The sequence below is a fragment of the Pteronotus mesoamericanus genome, unplaced genomic scaffold (genome assembly GCF_021234165.1).
Source record: "Pteronotus mesoamericanus isolate MK-2021 breed Mesoamerican mustached bat unplaced genomic scaffold, CSHL_Meso_final scaffold_85, whole genome shotgun sequence".
NCBI classification, from domain to species: Eukaryota; Metazoa; Chordata; class Mammalia; order Chiroptera; family Mormoopidae; genus Pteronotus; species Pteronotus mesoamericanus.
This window is the reverse complement of record NW_026555329.1, coordinates 59,448,494-59,472,886: the sequence shown is the minus strand read 5'-3', so window position 1 is coordinate 59,472,886 and position 24,393 is coordinate 59,448,494. Positions and strand designations below refer to the sequence as shown.

The window sequence follows — 24,393 nt, the reverse complement described above, 5'->3', positions numbered from 1 at the left end:
GCCCCGTCCCCAGTAGGGGGCACCCAAGAGGCAACAACACATTGATGTTTCTTTCTCCCTCCCTTCCCCTCTCTAAAAATAAATAAATAAATAAAATCTTAAAAAAAGAGCAAATTTGTAGTTACAAAGTAGCCATGGAGATGTAAAACATAGCATAGGGAATATAGTAAATAATATTGTAATAACTATGTATCGCGCCAGGTGAGTACTAAATTTATTGAGAGGAACATTTCATAAGTTATATACATCTAACCACTATGCTATACATCTGAAAATAATATAATATTGAATGTTAATTGTAATTGAAAAAAATAAGATACCTGCGAACAATAATAAAGCTGGTGAACTTTCACTACTAGATAGTAAGACCTACTATATGAAGCTGTAGAAATCATGATAGTGAGATCTTTATGGAAAAATAGACAAAGGTCACATGGAAGAGAACAGAGAGTCCAAATCCCCACATATATTGTCACTTGATTTATGATAAAAAATTACTCTGTAGTTGGGGTGGATTGCATTTTCAATAAACAGTGTTATATCAATTGAATATCTTTATGGAAGAAAGCAAATCTTGATTCCCTACTTCACACCAAATACACTGTACAAATAGACCTAAAGATATAAATAGATCATAGATCTAAATGTGAAAGGAATAATAAGACTTTTAGAGAAAAACAGAAGAAATTATCTTTATAACCTCACTGTAGATTAAGATTTCTGAAGTGGCACACAGAAAGCATTATTTATTTTTTTTAAATTTTATTTTAATTTATTTTTTCAAATACATTTGTCTCTGCCAACCTCCCACCACTTTCCCTTGCCCCCTCCCTCCCTCCCTCCCTCCCTCAGCTCTTCCCCTTTGGTTTTGTCCATGAGTCCTTGCTATATGTTCCTTGACAGAAAGCATTATTTACATAGAATAAATGATAAATTCTAATATGTGATAATCAAGATCTATTCATCAATAGTCACTCTTAAGAGCATTAATAGAGTAAAAAGGCAAGACAAAGAGTGGAAAAAATATACACACACATAAATAATAATATAATAATAAATACTGATTTAATCTTGCTATATATACAAGTACAGAATTTAAAACAGAATTCCTACAAAAAAATTGATAGAGCTTTCCTAGGTGTTTCATCTGGCCTTAGAATCCTGAGACAATCTGACTTACCTGACTCCTTAAATAGTCCCATTTTTGTTTTTGCATCTTCCCAGTAGCAAGTCCCAATAGCACTTCCTTGGTCATTTAGCTAATTGTGTGCCAGTCCTCACTCATAATATAAGCAGCATCTGCTTCCCAGTGAGAAATATATGTAACTTGTTCTCCCATCCTCATAACTACCCAGCCCTGTTCATGTCCTCTGCTCTAGATAGTGATTTAGGTCATTAAAAAACGGTCCCCAATGCCAAGTTAATCTAGAATAAGTGAGGAAGCATAATGTAGAGCACCTTATTCGCCCTTCATTTATACCATCTGGGAAGCCTTCAAAAATATACCAATGTCCAAGGTCCCACCTAGACTATTTAAATTCAGATCCTTAGTGTTGGGGGACTGAGAATCTGCATTTAAAAAAATGTTCCAGATTATTCCAAAATGCAGCCAGGGTTGAAAACCCCAAGTGGAATGAAACCTTTGCAAAATTTTAGTCTTGTAAAGCCCCACTTTATTCACTATAAAGTGAAATGACTGGACTAAGTGATCTTAATAGTCTATTCCAGCTCTAAACTCTATGAAAAAAACTAAGTATATCCAGAAAAGAGTAAGAAATATTTCCACTTAAATTATTGAATGTTAATCTTTCTGCAATACAGAGACATTTGAAGGAAGGAAGGATGATGTTAATAAAGCTATTGATAACTGCTTCAAATATGATTTTAAGAGTGAATGTTAGAAATAAAAGTCTATTTGAAAGAACTGGCAGTGTTGGCCAAATACAACCTAAATCTACTTTTAATCCAATAGAAAGTTCTATCTCTGTTTGGTTTATGGATTAATTAGTAACTTCCAAGAGCATGTCTTCCTCCCCACCAATGTCAGGATGACATTATTGATAGTCAGACTCAGATTTAAGTTCTTTGAAACTGAGGAAAATATTTACTTTTGATAAGTGAATATTTTCCATTTTCAGATCTATGTTTTTCATACCTAAAAATCTTGTGATTAAATCATCTCCTTTTTAATTATCATTGGATTTTTTTCCTTTTTCTCTGAAGACAAAATTTATCTTTAAATGCTCTATGGAAATGTGGATGTGAAGCACACTAATTGAGGAAGGAGCCAGAAATTGACTCACTGCTAAATTAGAAGGGAAATGAAATAACACCAGGGGAGATAGAGGCCAGCCAAAAAAAAAAAAAGTAGTAAGATTGAATAGGGATGATATAATAGAGAAATTTCTTGAGATGGGGAAAAAAATTTGAGAACTAAAAAAAGAAAGAATCAGAAGATAGTTTTGATTTTTCCTTCCCCCATCCCAATAGGGAATCTACTCTTCCTTTTTCTTAGCCTCAGTAGCACTTGTTTAGTCTCACTTATGAATGCCTTAACTATTTTGTCCTTTTTTAAAAAATTTATGTTCATGTCCTAGGTTTACGCATCATGGATATCACAAGGCTTTTCCATTGTGATAGTGCTTTTCAATTATACCACCATTTTATGAAAAAATTGAACTAAGGTGGGTTTTTTTTATGGCTTGTAAAAATATGTTTCATCTGAATTACCTCACTATTGTTAACACAAAAGAGAATCACATCTGAGCCAAAGTTGATCTATTTGAGAACAATCATTCATTCACTCAGTCAATACTCCTTTGAACATATATACTGGTGATTAACCAATCAATCAGACCCCTTTTCTGTAGTTGAGGAGGTTGGGAGGTAGGGAGATAAATACTACAACATGGCCAAGCACTTAGGGGAGAACCACTAAGTACTTAAAACCAACTCTTATTACTTAGGACAATGATCTTAAGATGGAGATACATTAACACTGCCTATGAAGATTTTTCAATAAAGATATTCCTGGGCTGAATTTGTGGTTAAGAAAGAACCACAAGACATGTTAATAAAATTCCCATTTGAGAATTACTAATGATGGTATCTGAGGTGTGTCTCTTCCTTGCAATTTCAAAGAGTTCAATTAACACTTCTTCTTTTTTTTTTATGGGCTCTACTTGGAAGATTGTAATGTACTATCTTAGACGGCTGCCACATCACTCTCTTTCTCACCACACCATGGACAGGGCAATGCTTAATGTAGAGCAGGGATGGTGAGAGAAAGAGAAAGAAAGGTGGGGGTAAGGGAAGTGAAGAGAAATGGATTTGTCTCTGATAAAAAAAGAAAATGAGCAACCAGAGAAGGAAAAAGATGGCGGAGGAGTGAAAGGGAGTCACGCTGACCTCCTCCCAAAACCAAACTGGAATTGCAACTAAATAATGGAGTAATCACCTGGAAAGCAGTGGAGCGATAGTGGGAGAGGAGCCTTGGTGCCGCGGACAGTGGATTCGACTCTCACACATCCCAATGGGTGAGAATTGCGGTGGAGGCTCGAGAGGGTGGGCTGGGTGCGCACGGGCACTGGCACCAGAGGGACATTGAAACGGCCAGTTAGCGTCCCCCCGAGAAGAACGGGGTCTGAATCATAAACAGGAACCCCTAACTACAGCAGCTAAAGCCGAGAAAATACAGACAAAACGCAACCCCAAAAAGCTTAGGGGCGCTCTCTGCCAGAGACAGGTGGCTGGGGATGCAAAGAGACATTTAAAGGGCAAACGCAAAAGTTGCAGCGGCAGCCACCCTCCTTGATCGCTGGGTACAGGCGGCAGCAGGGTGGGCTGGTGCCTGGGAAAAGACTGGTGAAGAAAACTTTGTGAAGAGAACTGAGACTGCGGCCGGTGGAGCCCGGGTGATAACGCACTTCCCACTCTCCAGCTACCATCTCGCTCAGGCATAAGGGAATCAATTAACCTGCCTTTTCTGCGCTCCGCACACAGCTTGTACTCCTGTGAGCTGCAGGGCTGAGTGCAGACTGCCTGGGAGAGCCTTGAGGAGAGACTGGAGACGGAGACATTGGGGAAAGAACGGGAGGAGGAACTGGGGAGTCCCGACTCCCTCCCCGTTCGGTAGTCTCCATTGTGGGCTGGAAAGGCGCGACCCCAAAGAGGCAGAAGCAGGGCGCGCATGAACCAGACTGCCTGCGATTGAAACGCAGTCCGCACAGGGGTTGGATCCTCGGCCAAAGGGGTCACAGAACTGCCCAGAGACCCCTAAGGGGAGACTAGAAACGGAGGCACTGGGGAAAGAACGGGAGGAGGAACCGGGGAGTCCTGACTCCTTCTCCTTGCCGAAGTCTCCATTGCGCGGGAAGAGGCCACACCCCCAAAGAGCCAAAAGCCGAAAAGCAAACATAGAAACCCCCAAAACACCCAGAGCAGGCACGCACACTTGCGCCGAGTGACTGGCGAGGATTGGCGAGCGTGTGTGTGACCCACGCGGGCTGGCGAACGCTTGCACCTGCCGGCAAGGCCTCACACAGACTGGCACCCATACGGCCTGCGAGGGATTGCACAGAGCGGCAAGGGCAGGCGTAAATTGACCTACCCGCCGCGATTGCGGAGCAGCCCACAAAATAAGTAGAGCTGCCCAGAGTCCCTGGAGGAGAGACCAGAAACAGGATTAACCGGAGAGTCCTAGAGCTGATTTCCTCCCATTTCCGTAGTCCCCATTTGGCGAGGGCAAGCAACGCACCCAAAGAGCCAAAAGCGGGGAAAACACACAATAGAAGGCCCTAAACTGACCAGTGCCGCGAAGCTCGCGTGCCAGGGAGGCCAGATGAGCACGGGAGGTCGCGAATAAGCCCCCTGGTCTGGGGCAAACACATGCGAGCCCAGGCAGGTGGGGGACCCTGCCGCCCTGGGAACACGCTCAAGGAGCCCGCGTGAGAGCGCAGAGAGATCCCAAAAAATAGCCCAGCCCTGACCGAAGGGCTCACAGAGCTGCTCCAAGCAGGAGTCAGACACAGGCATTAGACTCCTGAAAGGCTCAAACAAACAACCCAAGGCCCTATAGGGTCAACAACTGACATCATCAGAGGCAAGCCCAGAAAGAAAAGTAAAGGACAAAAATACTTAACAGACTCTCACAAAAATGGGAAGAAAAAGAAGTTACCCCCAAATGAGTGGAAAAGGGGACTCCCCACAGAGAGAGCTCAATGAAATAGAGGCAAGGGAACTATCAGATATTGAATTCAAAACAATGGTTCTAAGGAAGCTCAATGAGCTCAGCCAGCTCAAAGAGAACTATGAGAAACTGCAGAGAAACTATCAGGATCTTACAGCAAACTATATCAGCCTGGAAAAGGACATAGAAACTATCAAGAAGACACAAGAGGATATGAAGAATACCATTTCTGAATTGAAGAACACAGTAGAAGGAATCCAAAGCAGGCTGGATGAAGCTGAGGATCGAATCAGTGAGATGGAGGACAAGGTAGAAAAAAGCTCCCAGAAAGAACAAGAAATGGAAAAACGGCTCAAAAAGAATGAAGAAGCATTTAGGGAAATGCAGGACAACCTGAAACGCAATAATATCCGTATAATAGGGATACCAGAAGGAAAAGAAGAGGAGCAAGGAATAGAGAACCTCCTCGAAAAAGTAATGATGGAAAATTTCCCTAATTTGAGGAGAGAAAGGCTCTCATGGATCCAGGAGGCACAGAGGACCCCACTCAAGAAGGACCCAAGGAGGTCCACTCCAAGACACATCATCATTAAAATGGCAAATGTCAAAGACAAAGAGAGAATCCTCAAGGCAGCAAGGGAGAAGGAGAAAGTAACATACAAGGGGGCCCCGATATGCCTAGGAGCTGACTTCTCAACAGAAACACTACAAGCCAGAAAGGAATGGCAACAAATATTCCAAGCCATGAAAAGCAAGGGCCTACAGCCAAGGCTGCTCTACCCAGCTAGGCTCTCCATTAAAATAGAAGGAGAAATACAGAGTTTCCCAGACAAAAGAAAGCTAAAAGAATACATCTCTACCAAACCAGCACTCCAAGATATGCTAAGGGGACTGGTTTAAGCAGATGAAGGAAAAGAATGAGACAGAGAGGAACACAAGTACAAAGAGAAAAGATGAGTAAGTTTCTATCAGTAATATCTCTCAATGTGAATGGATTAAATGCCCCAATCAAAAGACACAGGGTAGCTGAATGGATAAGAAAACATGACCCACACATATGCTGCCTACAAGAGACCCACCTCAGAGCAAAAGACCTACACAGATTGAAAGTAAAGGGATGGAAAATAATATTCCAAGCAAATGGACATGAAAAAAAGGCTGGCGTTGCCATACTTGTATCAGACAAAGTAGATTTCAAAGCAAAGGCCATAAAGAGAGACCCAGAGGGGCACTTTATCATACTTAAAGGAAGAATCTATCAAGAAGACATCAACATTGTAAACTTATATGCTCCCAATATAGGAGCCCCCAAGTTTATAAGGAAATTGTTGGATGACTTCAAAAAAGATATAGACAGCAACACACTGATAGTAGGGGATTTCAACACCCCACTGTCAAAAATCGACAGATCTTCCAAACAAAACATTAATAAACATATCGTGGCGCTGAATGACACACTGAATCAAAGAGACTTAACTGACATATATAGAATCTTACATCCCAAAGAAGAAAAATACACATTCTTTTCAAATGCTCATGGCAGTTTTTCAAAGATAGACCACATGATAGGACACAAAGCAAGCCTCAGCAAATTCAGGAAAATTGAAATAATACCAAACTTTTTCTCAGACCACAAGGCCTTGAAACTCAAAATCAAACTCAAAGAGAAACTTCAAAAACTTGCAAACTCATGGAGACTGAACAGTACACTATTAAACAATGAATGGGTCAATAATGAGATAAGAGAAGAAATCAAAAAATTTCTGGAAACAAATGAAAATGAACAGACAACTGTCCAAAACCTATGGGACACAGCAAAGGCGGTCCTGAGAGGGAAGTTCATAGCAATACAGGCTTACCTTAAAAAAGATAGAAACATTTCAAATAAAAGACCTAACACTACAACTTCAAGAACTGGAGAAACAACAACAAATAAATCCCAGAGCAAGTAGAAGGAAGGAAATAGTCAAGATTAGAGCAGAACTGAATGACATAGAGACAAAAAGAACAATTCAGAGGATCAACCAATCCAGAAGCTGGTTCTTTGAAAAGATTCATAAAGTGGACAAACCTTTAAGCAGACTCATCAAGACAAAAAGGGAGAGGACCCAAATTAATAATATCAGAAATGAAAGAGGAGAAATAACAACTGATACCACAGAAATACAAATGATTATCAGAAACTATTATGAACAATTATATGCCAAGAAATTTGAAAATCTTGATGAAATGGACAAATTTTTAGAAAAGTATAATCTTCCAACACTGAAGGAGGAAGAAACAGAAAGCTTGAACAGACAGATAACAGTTGGGGAAATTGAAGCAGTCATCAAGAAACTCCCAGCACACAAAAGCCCAGGGCCAGACGGTTTCCCAGGAGAATTTTACAAAACATTTAAGGAAGAGCTAACCCCTGTCCTTCTCAGACTATTCCAAAAAATCCAAGAGGAGGGAAGACTGCCAGACTCCTTCTATGAGGCCAGCATCACCCTGATCCCAAAACCAGATAAAGACCCTACAAAGAAAGAAAACTACAGGCCAATTTCGCTGATGAACATGGATGCTAAAATCCTCAACAAAATATTGGCAAACCGCATCCAGCAATACATTCAAAAGATTATCCATCACGATCAAGTGGGAGTCATCCCAGGGATGCAGGGATGGTTCAATATACGCAAATCAGTAAACGTGATACACCACATAAATCAAAGAAAAGACAAAAACCACATGATCATATCGATAGATGCAGAAAAAGCATTTGACAAGGTACAGCACCCATTTATGATCAAAACACTCAGTAAAATGGGAATAAATGGGGCATTCCTCAACGTAATAAAGGCCATATATGAAAAACCTACAGCCAATATCATACTCAACGGGCAAAAACTGAAAGCTTTCCCACTAAGATCGGGGACACGACAAGGATGTCCGCTCTCACCGCTTCTTTTCAACATCGTATTGGAAGTCCTAGCCACAGCGGTCAGACAAGAGAAAGAGATAAAAGGCATCCAAATAGGAAAGGAGGAAGTAAAACTATCATTGTTTGCAGATGACATGATAGTGTACATAGAGAACCCTGTAGACTCTACCAAAAAACTCCTCAACCTAATAAGTGAATTTGGCAAAACAGCAGGATACAAAGTCAACATTCAGAAATCAAAGGCATCTGTACACCAGCAATGCAATAGAAGAAGAAGAAATCAGGAAAAATATACCATTCGATATAGCACGAAAAAAGATAAAGTACCTAGGGATAAATTTAACCAAAGACACAAAAGACCTGTATGCAGAAAACTATGCAACTTTGAAAAAAGAAATTAAGGAAGACACAAATAAATGGAAGCATATACCGTGCACATGGATTGGAAGAATTAATATCCTTAAAATGTCCATACTACCAAAAGGAATTTATAGGTTCAACGCAATCCCTATTAAGATACCAATGACGTATTTCACAGAAATAGAACAGACATTTCAAAAATTTATATGGAACCATAAACGACCCGAATAGCCTCAGCAATTTTGAGAAAGAAACACAAAGTAGGAGGGATCACAATACCGGACATCAAACTCTATTACAAAGCCACTATACTCAAAACAATCTGGTACTGGCACAAGAACAGACCCATAGACCAGTGGAACAGAATAGAAAGCCCAGAAATAAGCCCAGGTCTCTATGGACATCTAATATTTGACAAAGGGGGCAGAAGCATAAAATGGGGCAATAACAGCCTCTTCAACAAATGGTGTTGGGAGAGCTGGATGGCTATAGGCAAAAAATTGAAATTGGATCATCAGCTGACACCATACACAAAAATAAACTCAAGATGGATAAAAGACTTAAATATAAGTCGCAACACCATCAAAGTCCTAGAGGAGAACATTGGCAGGAAACTCTCAGATATCCCACGCAGCAATTTTTTCACTGATATGTCTCCTAAAGCAAGGGACATAAAGGAAAGAATAAACAAGTGGGACCTCATCAAAATAAGAAGCTTCTGCACGGCTAAAGAAAACATCAGCAAAATGAAAAGGGAGCCAACCATTTGGGAAAATATATTTGCTAATGATACATCAGATAGAGGTTTGATCTCCAAGATATACAAAGAACTCACTCGACTTTACTCCAAGAAGACAAACGATCCAATCAAAAAATGGGCAAAGGACCTGGGCAGATGCTTTTCTAAGGAGGAGATACAGAGGGCCCAGAGGCATTTGAAAGGATGCTCAGCATCACTAGCCATCAGAGAAATGCAGATCAAAACCACCATGAGGTATCACCTCACACCGGTCAGAATGGCCATCATAAACAGATCCACAAACAACAGGTGCTGGCGAGGCTGTGGAGAAAAGGGAACTCTAGTCCACTGTTGGTGGGAATGCAGACTGGTGCAGCCACTATGGAAAGCAGTGTGGAATTTCCTCAGAAAGCTGAAAATGGAACTGCCTTTTGATCCAGCGATTCCCCTGCTGGGACTATACCCTAAGAATACCAAAACACCAATACAAAAGAACCTATGCACCCCAATGTTCATAGCAGCACAATTTACAATAACCAAGTGTTGGAAGCAACCTAAATGCCCTTCAGTAGATGACTGGATCAAAAAATTATGGTACATATACACAATGGAATACTACGCAGCAGAAAGAAAAAAGAAGTACTAAACTTTGCGACAGCATGGATGGAACTGGAGAGCATCATGCTAAGCGAAATAAGCCAGGGGGCGAAAGACAAATACCATATGATCTCACCTATAAGCGGAACCTAACCAACAATGCAAAGAAGCAAGGAAAATATGACCAGCAACACTGAAAGGAAAAGAAATCAACAGAGACAAGAGGGAAGGGGGGGGGGCAGGGAAAGGGAAGGGAAGGGGAAAGTCAAGGAACATATATCAAGGACTCATGGACAAAACCAAAGGGGAAGAGCTGAGGGAGGGAAGGTGGGAGGGGGCAAGGGAAAGAGGTGGGGGGAAGGCAGAGACAAATGTATGTAAAAAGTAAATAAATTAATTAAAAAAAAAAGAAAAGAAAATGAGCAACCAGCCACACTATAATAAAATAGATTATATAATATGCATGATGAGTGAAAAATGTTGTGTTTTGGATAACTCACATTATATGGAGAATATGGAGCAGGATTTGGGAGTTAAGTTGCAGTTCCAGAGTCACTGACTAAAGACAAGTGTGGCCTTCAACCCTCCAGGTTCCCAACAGCAATGACTGTGGGCAAATATGCAAAATCATTCAGTTTATTGGACACTGGGAAATAGTCTAGTCTCTAAAGTGGATTTAATCCAAGAACCCTCAAAATGGGAGCACTTAGCTTTAGGGGAGCTTAACTTATTCAGGTCAAACAGATCATATTTAACAACTATTCTAGTAAAATTAAAACATGTTTCCTATGTGTTATGAAACATATACGTAATAGGAATCTTCACATTGTAGTAGAACAAATTAGGTGGACAGACTAGGACCTAAATTCTGGTTTTAGCACTTACCAACTGTAAAAATCAGGAGTGTATTGAAACATTAAGTGTCTAGTGGGTAAGTTGGTAAAAGAGGCGGGAGGAAGTTGGTGCACAAATAGCAGGGTAGAAAGGCAAGACATTAATGGGGAATGGAGGGCAGACTAGTACATGTTCCCAGCCAGTAAGACAAAAAAAAAATATGTATATATATACACACACACACATACACACACACACATATATATACACATACATACACACATATATATGTGTGTTTGTGTATATATATTTCTGCTACTGACACAGACAGAACAATGCTCATAGGGAAGCCATGTTCTCAGGGAGGGTATCACATGGTAGCAGTGGCTCTGATGGAGCACTTCCCTCAATGGCTTGTCAACAGTAGATATTAAAAGTACCCTTTAATCAAAGAACATGAGCAAATTGGATGCTAAGCTCATATGAGCACCCTCCCAGAGTCCCTCAGGATTAATTGAAGAGTCTTTCAGAGAAAGTGGCCTTAGTGGCCCAGTTACACAGTCAGCATTAACAATCCAGTGTCAGCATTGCTCTTGTCCCCATAGGCTGGTGCAAAACCTGGGAACATTCAGAATTCACTTCATACACAATTTTAAGTGTAGAAATTCATACTAGCTGCCTTCTTTCAGTCTTGACAGTATCCACTTTATTACTGAATAAGAAAAAAATTAAGTGTGGCTTATGTCATTCAATGTTGAATTTTGCAATCTGGATAGAGGGAGATAACAGCTTCATCTTGCATTTGTTGCACCTTTCAAAAAAAATTAAAGAAAATGAAAATCGCACTGCAGGAATTCATATACTCCTGACTTCTCAAATATTCAGTCAATTCAGGTCCTCACGTGTAATTGACAAGATAAATCAATCCTAGGCCAGCTTCTACTCTCAGGAATAGGGTTTAAATAAATTTGTGTCTGATTTCAAATTTGCAGCTTCCAAAAGAAGAATAATCATCACTTTATGGATAATTCAGGACAGCGTTAATACTCCATATGTGGGTGATTAATAAAAATAAAATAATAATATGTTTGCTCTCTCTTGCCAGTGTGAAAAGCATTTGTGGTGAAAAATTACAAGAGTCATGAGAGAGCAGAGAGAACACCATCAAAGCATATCGCATCTTGTATGTAAGCAATTACCTTCTTCCAAAACTCTTGTCTTACTAGAATTTATCAAGGCAACTATCAGCGTATAATTTTAACTTAAAAGAAATTCCCCTTTTGACCTTAAATCTTGATTTTTATAAAATTAACTTGCTTCAAGTTATGATTAGAGTCTTTAAAAAATATACAATGAAGAGACAGAATAAACACATTTTTATTGCATCATGGAATTAGATTATTCTCAAGAATAAAATTAGAAAACTTCAGCTTTTTATTTCCATTAATATTTTATGATTTTTATTTGACAAAAATTTAGGGATACATTTTTCTTTAATGTGAAATGCATAAATCATCAAGTGTGAAAATTGAGACTTTGCCCCTTTTTTCTTTTGGGACAACTGATTTTTATAATATTGTTAACATTCATATGAATACAAATCTGGAAAGAGATTTCACCAAATAGCTTACCAAAACGACTAACATTTTCAACGCCATCAATAATTGTTTTGTAATCCACATTTTCTTCTATTCCAACCTGTAAAAATAGGATAAAATATTTGATTAACTATTCAGTTAAATGTAAAGATTAGTGATTTCCATTTTAAGTATTCAAAAGGAATGTTCTCCAAATGCTCACTTTTTTCTCCACAGTGAAATAAAAACAAAACAAAACCTTTTAAATTTTTAAATTTTCTGCTGAGAAAAGTACATTTTAAAATGTCATGATTCATAGTTATGAATCATTAGCTTATACACATACACAAATCAGTACACTCAGGACTGTTTGCCCCATGTGGAAGTGAGGTACCCAATAAATGAATACAAGAGTCCCTTCTCAACTTTCTTACCAAGGGGTTGTTCATTTTGAAAACAACCAACAGTCATCATTCACTTGTGAGCTCTTCTATTTGTTTCAAAATATGTTTTGATATTTCACATCAATACTTCATGTGACTAACAAAGGAATTAAGTTAGTGTGTTAAATCTATGTATAATTATTACCTCAAATAAAATGGATAAAGCTCTTATCTTTCCTTTTCCTTTAACTGCTTCTTCAAAACTTGAAAACTGGTCTGGATCAAAGCAGTAGATTTGCATCTAGAAATGTAAAAATTATGATTTTATTATATAGAAAAGTTGCACAAGAGTTAATAAGAGACAATAAAATAATTTACCAATTCAATTTTATGTGGAAAATTCTATAAACTGCAAAATTCTACATTCTGCTTACTTTGAAAATATTTCACCAATTATATGTATACATAACTGCATTTTTTATCATTTATCACCCTGCAATGAGGAAGGAAACACAATTTAGACATACCTAGAACTGAAGTGATCACTTTGAGAATGACTACAGATGACATTGAAGTAATAATTTATTAGAGAAATTATCAAAAATAATATATGATCAAATGTGTTTTCAACCATTTTGCTGTTATTCTTTCAAATATAGTTTTATTGTTTCTTGCCTGGACATGCCTTTCTTGATAGTTGGAGTAACTCTTTTTGGACATTGAACTGTATTAACAGTAAAACTCTTAAGGACTTTGCTTCTATCTAAAAAAATACCAAGAGTTTTAAGTTCCTTATTATAAGTCTCTTCTCCAGCTGTGAGGCTACACCTTGTTAATTTCTACTTTGGTCTATATACCTGTCGATAACAGCCTCTAGTCTCACTTATAATTTGGTGCTCCTCACATTGTGAGCTTGGAAATGAGGTAACTCAGCTAGTTTAGAAGTGTAATTAAGGGAAGAGCAGACAGCCTCTAAGAAGATTAATGTGCACTTAGAGCTGTGATCAAAGAAAGAACAGGTGTAAGGCAGAAAATGGCAGTGGCTCCTGCCTTGGCTGATCCCCAAGCCTTTCAAAGAGAAAATTTCTAAGCTAAGCCCCCAAAATGAACAACTTAAAAATCTCACAGGTGAAAAAGCAGAAGAGATGATTATGTGTTCCAGTCAGAGGTCTGGCTTGGGAAAGGCCAATAGGCCAGCAAGTAGGAGAAATGTAGAAAATGGAGAGTAATTTGTGCTGTGATTTCAGCTGAGCATATGTGTGACAGAGGGAAGAGATGAGGCTGGAGGAGGAGGCAGGAGCCACAGCAGGTAGGTCTGCAAGGCAGTCCAGGCCTGCAGTTTGGTCTCCAGAGAATGGCAAGTCCTGATGCATTTCAGTTAAAGAGGTAAGGAAAGGGTAGGACTCTGAGAAAGGGTAATGTGGAAGAGATTAAGACTAGGGAAAAGGAGTCCAGTTCAGAAACATTCGATCAGCCAAGTAAGAGCCAAATGTGGTTGGAATTTTTCTCTGACCTCCTACATCATTTAGAGACAAAATGGAGAAGGCTTGATTGTAGAATGTGGACAACCAGAAAAAGAGGGCAAGTCGAGGATGCCCCTCAGTTTTCTTGTTTGCACAGTGACATACAGAGGGTTTAAACAAACAAACAAACAAACAAACAACAAACAAGCAATACCACTGACAGAAGACTTGAGGGCCTTTCTAAATGAATATATATGTAAGTTATAGTGCATAGATTCTGTACCATTTATTTTGCTAGTTCAGGGCTTGTGTTGTTGTCAGGGTTTTTATTAATTTTTAAAAATTATTATATTTACTGGGGTGACATAGTTAATAAATATTATATAGGCTTCAAGTTTACAGTTCTATAATATATCATCTGTGTATTGATTATATTGATATACACCTTTGTTCTAAATAAGTGATATTGTGAGAGCTATACTTTCAGAAATGAGAATGTTATGTGCTAAATAAATGTTATTTATTTTACAATCCAAATTTGATAATTTGTTTTCTTTAAGGACATTTAATGCACTTAAAAATAAGTTATAAGTTCTAAATATGAATGTTTATTCACATTAAAAATGATTTTTAGTCCTTTAAAACATGATTCATTTTATTCTTATTTTTATTATCAATATCAACTTTGTATTATAAACTAATGCAATTTCATTATGGGCAATTTAAAAAGTATAAGGATTTTCAAGTAGAAAGGCACATATATGCCATTACAAAAAGAAAATCACTGTTAATACTTTATTGCCCTAAATTATTTTTATACTAGTAATAATTCATTCTCTCATTTAACCCTCATAATAACTTCATAAGGCAGGAGACACTACCATTATGTCAATTTTGCAGAAAGAACTAGAAGCTTAGGTAAGGTAAATAATTTGTATATTGTCATGACTTAAACAAATAACAAAATTGTGAAGTCCATATTAAAACCTAGTCTCTTTGATTCAAACTCTGTATTCTCAGTCACTAGTTTTCATGTTTTATAAGGTTGATATACTAATACCATATTCAATATTTTATATTCTTTTTTAAAGCATTAATACCTTTAAAAAATAAAAAGCATTATCTTAAACAATATTTGTGTAAATCATTTAAAATGATTTTAGAAGATAATATTCTATCATAATATATTTAATCATTTCATTTTGTTTCAACTTTTTATTACTATCAATAAATCTTTGAACATATATATTTGAGTATGTCCAATTATGTTTTAGACCAAATTGCTACATTGAAATAATGGGTATTGGGACTGAAATATTTCAAGTTCTTGATAAAAACAAGCAAATCACACCCCAGAAAGTCTACCAATTTTACTCCCTCCAGGCATGTAAGAAAATGTTTATTTCACCCTATATTTATTATATATTATAATAATATTTATTTGGAAAATTATAAAGCTGAAAATTTTTCTCATATTTTTGTTTCTTTGATCCTCCAGTACACTTTTTTCCTAGGGGCATATGGAAAAAATTTATTTATTTATTTATTCATCAGCATTGATTGATCATCTATAGTGTGGCACTCTGGGTTACTAGGAAGTGAAAAACAAATTTGGGTGTTAGTGTGCTTAGCCTAGTAAGGAAAACATATTAACAAAGTAAACAAAACATAACTGTGTATTATAAAATTTGACAACAAATTAATAAAATTATATACTAAATAAAATCAAAATGATTTATAAAATGAAGTAGTAACCAGCAGAACTAATGACTTACCTCAAGTGGAAATTTTTGTCCTTCTAAACTATGTTCTGATCCATCAGATGACATATTGCATTTCCCCCAGTGAAAAGTTATTTTGCTTGCTTTGAACACCATTTCAGAAACACCTCCACTGAGACGGTAGTCATTAGTGAGATTAATTTCCACTAAAAACACACACACACATGATAAAATTGCATCTAAATTTCAAAAATCAAAATTACAAGTTTCAACTAAATTTTCTTCTATTATAGGTACATGAAAAAATTGTTTATTTGATAAACTTAAAAAATTAAGTTGACATTTTGGAAGCTGAACTTGTAACTCCGTACAAGATACTTAATGTATTTTATTGCCTAAAATAGAAACTGAAGACCTTAAATGCTGTGGAACCCTTAATAGCAGGAGTTGGCCAGCCAGTCTACCTGATGTATTTGTTTGGTATCCTGAGCAGGCTGTTTCCTCGAAGTTCTGCTTCCCTGAGACATTTGATGGTAGTGAGGGAACAGACTGAGGGAGAAGGAACAGAAGAGTAGGAAGAAGAAAATTCTTCTTGTGGGGTTGCTTCCCACCTTCTCCCTTTTAGCTCATCTGCTCCTTATCAGGCTGCTGCTTCTGTCCCATGTCCTTATTCCTCCACATGTTATTCAGGCTTCATCAAGCTCCATAACCTCTGTTCTAGGCTGTGGCAAGAAAGGTAGAAACCCATTTCCACTGAAAGGGTTTTAGCCATCTCTTGTTTGAACCCTGAATGACAGCTTCTGGAATCTTAAATTCTCCTAAGTTGAGTTCCAAGACAAATATTATCTGAATGTATTTTAAGAGTTGTCTGGGGATTAATAATTCTCTGGAAAGTCTAATGCAAGATTTTAATGTCTCTCAATCACATAAATAGTTTTTGTTCCATGAGACACAAACCTCTGTGGCATAAGAGACCGAATCCAACATATTGGCCAGGCAACTAGAGATATCAACTTCCATTAATAATATATATAACAATACAATAACAATAATCACCAACATTTATTAATCACTTACAATATGCCATGCATTCCACTAAGTAATTTATATGTATTAAATATTTGATACATATCCTATTAAAGAGAGAGTATTTTAATCTGTATTTTACAGATAATGAGATTGAGTCACAGCGAGTACCCTGCTCAAGATTTCACACTATACTTTAAAAGCCAGCATTGAACTCAAAGGTGTGGCTCAAAAGATCAAGTACTGACTGACCTCACTCCACTTAGAAGATACTGTGAAGGTGATATGTCTCACTGCTTTGTAGCAGCCTTCAAAGCTGGCACTGAAAATGTCAAGTTTTGGAACATACATTTTTATGAATCTAATTAATAATATAGTACAATGTGTAATATTGTTCCTAATTTTTCATTCAATACATAATGTATTTCGCTGTGTATAATGCATACCCATGTTTTAGTGTTAATTCCTGTGTATAATATGGGAATTAGTACTAAATGTGCATCCTTATTTTTCCCTCAAATGTTTGGGCAAAAAAGTGTATGTTATACATGGCAAAATACAGTACTTACTGAGCACTTACTATGTCTTAGACACTGATATAGAAAATTCCTACCCTCATGAGATTGAAAACTAAATTGCTACTTTCAAATAATTAATTACCAAACTATGGACAATATTGAAAAAGTTCACTATGATAAACCACACCATCATAGCTATTGTTATAATATTGAATATGTTTTGTAATATTTCCCTATGAGCATATTTTTAAATTAATTCTTGATATACATAGAATTTAAAATATATCAGAAAATAAAAAGTGTTCATTTTTGAAAACTATTTTGTCTACTTATTATTTATTGGAATTTTATGGTATTATATTTTGCATGTTTTAAAAAGAAGAGAGTCTCAAGAAAAAGCACTTAGAGAGTACTTCCTAAAGATCATATAAAATTCTAAACTTTCATATAAAAAGTCTAGCAATTTCTTCTCTTAAAATTCAATTATAGTCAATTGTTTTTTTCTTACCCAATTATTGAATATAGTATGAGGCTGAGCAGATATATCAAACTATAATGCCCAAGAAAAGAAAATCCTGATTGACTGTGATTAACCAGTGATTGAATTATTAGATTACATTAATTATATATCATATTATATTTACCACATCTTCTAGTGAAGGTATCATTATTGCTACAATATTGGAGAACATGAAGTAACAACTTTGGTCACTCTGTTTATTTGTACACATTTCCAAAATGTTGTCTAAGCTTCCAATTATCTATGCTCTGTTGGGTTTCCTCTACATATAGTTTCTACCCAGTTCACAATATATTATTGAAAGAAAAGTCAAATGAAACTAAATATACTCTGGGTAAAATAAACATATTATAGTCACAATCAAAATGTAAGGATTTTACCTGTTTTCCCATTGTTATGAATGACTGTGTTTTCCAAAGATGATTTATCCCAACCCTGAAATTTAAGTTTCTTCAGATTCACATTTACTTGTGTAAGATCTTCATCAATGTTGATAGGAGATTGTTTGGGGCTATTACATGTTGGATATTTCTTTCCCCAATTTTTTTGATTCAGTGCTCCTACGAAAAGAAAAGGGTAAGAATTTAGTTTAATAAATTAACATGCAAAAGCTAAATTTTATGTTATAAAGTAGCTAACCCATTACATTAAAAATATATACAATATATATTGATGTGGTTCTATAGATCACATCAAGTGCAGAGAACAAGACAGCTTTCTTTAGCCATCACACTCTTCAAATCAACAGAAAGCCTAATTACCACACAAGGCAGTCAGCCCTAGCCCAGGGTTCAAGTTCACAGGTGTCCAGATGACAGTACCGACTGCCTTAGCACTCTCCGTGGGGTAGCTCCCTTCAGACCTCCTCGCCTTCCACTTAAATGGTGTGGCTTAACTTCCATCTGCTCAAAGTCTTATTTACAAAAACATAATTACCAGCAAACCCTTGAAATACCTCTTTCCTCCTGCTTTCTTTTTTTTCAGCCATAAAACAAACCAGGCTTTATTGTTTAACATTAATAAAAATGAAATAGGACTTTCTTTAAAGTTTTTGGCTTATGGTGAAGTGACTGCTCACCTGTTCCACAGGATGAACAGTCCAGTAAACCAACACTACCTTCATTTCTCCCCTACCTGAAACCCTGACCATCTCTCATAATCTTATCTCACTGGCATTAAAGAGCAAGCACCCAAGCAGTGGTAAGAACAGCTATACTTTCTTTAAAATTCTATTCAAATATATGAAATGTTGTGAGTTAAAGTCTTAAACTTTTTGCTGGCTGAACTAGCATTGCTGCAGCATCTCATGAAAGAGCAAGGTGGTAGCACAGTTTCCAGCTTATATCCCGTCCAATGTTTTTCTTTCAGAAAAGAAGTTGGGTAATGCCCAGGTTAAACATGGTTGATGCTGAAGGAAATTATATGTAAACACGCCCTCTCTACCACCCTATTCTACAGGGTCTGGCAGAAATAATACCTGCTTGAGTGTTGTTGGTAGGGTAATAATATAGGTGCAATAATCTATAGTTTTAATTTGAACATTTCACCTAAAATGTCATGTGGTATGCTTGAGTGTGATATTGATATGTTGCATAATTACATGCTTATGATTTTGTAATAAAATAGTTTGTAATAAAAAAGGTGGTTTATTTGTGCCAGACCCTATATATGCCATCTACTCCTTGTGATAAAGCAATGATTTTCAATCAGTATGCTGGAAGAATTTTTAAAATATGCAATACCTGACTATTCAGTCAGGAGCACTGACCTGTTTTCCCTAGATTGTCAAATAAAAAATGACAAAAGCCAACAAAACAATAATTGTCCTGTGTGACTGCCCTGTCTTGAACTATAAATGTATGAGAGTTACATTTTATTTGTCACATTGCATAATAAGGATGCCTCCGACTGGTTAAATCTTGGTACCAGATACCTTTATATACAGGTATAGGCACCTGATTCTTTAAAAAAATCACTGGAGCAAAAAGGGTAGGTAATCACTATTTTTTGTTTGTAAATTGATGAATATTATACTTACTTTTTGGTCAGATTGGCAAAAAATAGCTTTCTTGGTGTGCCGCAAAATTTTAGTAATTAGTTTACATTTTCCATCAGATAAAACAAGTTGAAAATCATTGTGATAAAGCAATCAACAGGGGTGTACTTCCATGCAAACTTTCATAATGTAACAAAACTAAATTTGCATTATTTAGCCCAGGAAAGAAATAATAATCAGTCGTACCATAAAACTGCCTATATGGCCAAGGAAAATTAGGTTATTCAGCTCTTAGTGAGGCATCTACCAAAACTGACAGGTACTAAAAATTTTATTTTTAAAAGCCTAACTCTATTCCTAGAGTACTTGAATATTATATGCTTTAAATATGCACAGTGATGCACATGTCAGCTTCTAGGAACATCTCTAATGATTTGAGTAATACTATGTTAATTTCACTGCAAAGAACATTAGCATGAGGACAGGAAAACACTGCTCAGGTTTATTAATGTCAACACAGTAAAGCAGAGAGAGAAATTGTGCTATGAATCAATAAGGCCCTTTGTATTGCTTAAATTTTTAATACAGTGAAATAAATTCCAAAACACTTAGAGAGCCTCATAGTTGTGGTTCACAGAAACATAACAATTTAAGTACCTAGTAACAGTGCGTATGATTTATACACCTGTTATTTCCCATAGTATTTAGTGATCATCTCTATTTGGACTCTACTTTGGTTTATCCAAACTGAAAAATTGATATCAACCCTGAAACCAGCTCCTCCCACAGTCTTTGTCATCCCTAAACTGAGAAGTCATCCTGACGTCTCCCTTTCCTCCTCAGCCAGCCCTTTGGGTCTACCTTCGGATCATGTCCCTCCTCAGACCATTCCTCATCCCCATTGTTACCACCCTCGCCCACCCCACTCTCATCATTGGCCTGTGTGTTGCTCTCCCACAAGCAGAGCCGTCATCACCTAGGAGATTGTTAGGAGAGTCAGGTCGTAGCCTCACTAAGTCAGAGTCTAATTATAGCACAACCCACAGGAGATTCGTATGCACATTAAATTTTAAGAAGCAATGGCTTAGACATCTCTGGTGCCTTTAATCTGGTCTCCAGCTTTACCTTCTGCCCCTTTCACAATTCTGTTCTCCACTAACGTAGTAGGCAGGATTCTGAAATGGCCCCTTCGAACTCCCATACTTTATGTGGCTAGGAACAAGTGACCCCAGGCTGACAAGCAGCAAGAACAAACAATAAGCCAGTCACAAAAAGACAAATACTGTATGATTCCACGTATGTGCGGTATATGAAATCGTCAAACTCATAGAGACTGAAAGCAGAATGGTGATTACCAGGAGACAGGAGGAGGGAGAAAGGGGAAATAGTGTCATGGGTACAGAGTTTCAGATCGGCAAGATGAAAACATTTTAAAGGTGTTTTGCAACAATGTGAGTATACTTAAAACCACTAAACTGTACACTGAACAAATGGTTAAGATGATAAAATGTATGTTATTTTTTCTTTACCACTGTAAAAAAAAAATTATTAGGGTGGATAAAACAAACAACAAACAAACAAAAACTGTGGACCTGGACCTCAATGTTGCAAATGCACGGAAGTGAATTCTGCTAACAATCTGCATAAGCTTGAAACAGCACCCTGCACTTCAAATTGCATCTTGAGTTAAGAATCATGAGATGCTAAGCAGAGAATCCAGCTAAATGGTCCCTCCCTGAGCTTGGACCCATGGAAACTGTAAGATAATAAATATATGTGTTTTAAGCCACAAAATCTGCAGTTATTTGTAGTGAAACATAAACTAAAACAATTAGTAGGTAAAGTAATTTTTAAAAATATGTATTATATCGTGTGTCACTCCTGGATTCAGGTTCCTCCCATAACTTTCCTTTTCCTCACAGTAAAATATAAATAAACACCTTACCATGGATGGCAGATGCTGAATAATATCACCACTCACATTCTCTCTGATCTCATTTCCTACCGCTCTGTGGTGATTACTATACTCTAGCCACACTCTCTCCTGTTCTGTGAGAATGGGAAGAAGCCTCAGGGCTTGGCACAAGCTGCCACCTCTTCCTGGAATGCCACCTGAAATGCTCTTCCTCAGACGTCCTCTCTCTCCCCTAGTCTCTGGCTGCAGTGAGGTCCCTGTTCAAAGGCATCTCGTTAGGAAACTTTCCCTGGACATCCTGTACAAAGTGCACTTTCCTCCATTGGTCATTCTCAATTCCCTCTCCTTAATTTACTTTTGTTCTCCTAAGATATCAATTATGTGTATTTGTTTCTACACTCTAGAACATGGGATAAAGCCCTGGCACATAACAGGTGTTCAGTAAACACTTGTTGAATGACTACTGAATCAGGCAAACAAAGATAACAAGGTCCTTTGTTTTATGAATTTGACTCACAGAAGGCTAACATAAAATACAAAAAAATTTCTAAGCTCAACTGTAGATTATATTTTAATCCTTGTTATATGATAATTTTGTTGAGTACTCCCTATTAAACTTCTGCTGAATTATATCAAAAAAAGACATAAAGTCCAACTTAAAGTTATCTGGCATTTTACAGCACAGTAGTCCTAAGTAGCAAGATTATGTTTGAAGTGAATCAAATGATTACACTGATTGGGGACCTAGTTTAAAACACTTACTAGATCATTGTGTCAAGTACAGTACAGGAAGCTTCCTTAATTTTTATTTTAAAAGACAAAATAAAAGAAGCAGAATAGGGAAAATGACTTTTTATGAAAAAGCAGTAAAATAGAAAAAGCCTAGAAAATTAAAAAAAAATAAAACAACACAAGTCCACTGAAGTTCTTTTTGCACAGTACACTAGAAATTAGGTTGTTTCAAAGCATCATTAAGTAGAATATCAAAGAAAGTAAAATAATAAACTGCTAAAATTGTGCACAAGAATGAAACATAGATAGAAAAAGCATTGTGAGGGGGGATCCAAAAAAATCAGAATTATCTTCGGGAGGGCAGGCCCCTTGCAGTACACGCTCTCCTGCTCGGTCAGTGTTCTAGGATCCTATCTGTTTCAGTGAATCAGCTGGCGTCATTGTGGGGGGCTGCGTTGGGCTTCAGTGAATTTTTTTGAGGACTTTTTCAGCACATTTACCCATTTCATGATGGGTAATTTACGAGCACACCTGCCCACACTGTGCTCAGTGTTCAGCAGTTTTTGACCAAAAAACATCATGATTCGCATGCCCCACCCTCCCTATTTACCTGTTTTCACCCTGTATGCCATTTTTTCTTTAACTGGATGAAAAATTCTGCAAAGGGAAAACATTTTGCCACTGTGGAAGAGGTGAAACAAAAAACAGCAGAAGTGTTTATGCCTTATGATTAAAAGGCATAAAAATCAATGAGAACTAAAACTGTTTTGAGCAGTGGAAAAAAACGTCTCAATAGATGTATTGCATCAGATGGAGAGTACTTTGAAGGGGACTGAAGTTTAAATGTAAGAATAAACATACAACTTTTTTACAAACGAATTCTGTTTTTTGGGGTCCCCTCTCATAAATGTATTTTATATGTCTTTAATAATGAAAATTAATCTTATGATAAAATTGTTTTTAAAATTTTCAAATTAATATTTTTAATGTTATAATTTGAGACCTCTGTCCACATAGTGGTTAAAACCAGGATGATGTGCATGAGAAAGCAGGTGTACCAAATTCATTAGAAATTATTTTATCCACCAGAGTGTTGTTAGCGAATGTGGTGAAGGAAGAAATTAGGACACTCGCTTTAGTTGCAACTCAAAATTATGAGGCTGATTTTATCCATGAGGAGGACTGCAAAGTACTAAATGTCAGCTCTAGAAAATTAAAATAAATTATTCATTCACATAGTCACCCATTCTGCCATCCATTTATTGACTCACTTGAATTAGTACCACTCCTATAAATTTCCTGTGGTTACTTCTATTGCAGAATGCAACAGATTGTATTTTGTTTAACTTTTCTTTTTCACGTGTATCTTATTGTCAAACTCTGAGTGAGGTACATAGAAGAAACAAATTAAATTCTGGTGAAATAGCCTTTGTTCATGAAATAAATGTATTCAACATTTAAATGCTGTGCACTTTGTATTCCATTTGTATTTGAATTGAAAGAAACTTCCCACTTTGTAGGAGATATCCATGAGTTCAGGTTTGTTGACTTGCTTGTTTATTCTTGTGACTTAGACGATTAGGGACAGGCTAAATAAAAGCAAACAAATGTCTAAAGGAATAGAAGAGCTGAAGGTAGATCAACACAGATATCAAAAGCATACATGTGACCACTAAGAAATGGGTAGACTCTTCAAAATCTTCACAGGCAGACAGAGAGCCAAGAACATGTCTGGACGAGCTGTGAACCTGAGTAAACGCCCTGTGGCAGAAAAGTACAGGCAGTACTCAGAGAGAAGTGAGCAATCTGGCTTGGTCTACAGGGCACAAAGTAGATGCCAAGGAATTCTAGAGATGGAGATGGAAAAACAAACTGTGATCAAATCTACCTGGATAAGCCAGTGG

The 24,393-nt window shown here is 37.0% G+C and overlaps 1 protein-coding gene across 2 annotated transcripts in view; it reads right to left on the bottom strand.

The window, feature by feature from the left end:
• PTPRZ1 (protein tyrosine phosphatase receptor type Z1) overlaps positions 1–24,393 on the bottom strand; it is a 203,839-nt gene that overhangs the window by 74,110 nt on the left and 105,336 nt on the right. For both annotated transcript variants that reach the window (XM_054564622.1, XM_054564621.1), the window contains exons 3-6: positions 18,227–18,406; positions 15,837–15,988; positions 12,804–12,899; positions 12,270–12,336 (exon numbers count right to left, since the gene is read on the bottom strand). In XM_054564622.1, coding sequence (XP_054420597.1) covers positions 12,270–12,336; positions 12,804–12,899; positions 15,837–15,988; positions 18,227–18,406 — 495 coding nt within the window. The remainder of the gene's footprint in view (positions 1–12,269; positions 12,337–12,803; positions 12,900–15,836; positions 15,989–18,226; positions 18,407–24,393) is intronic.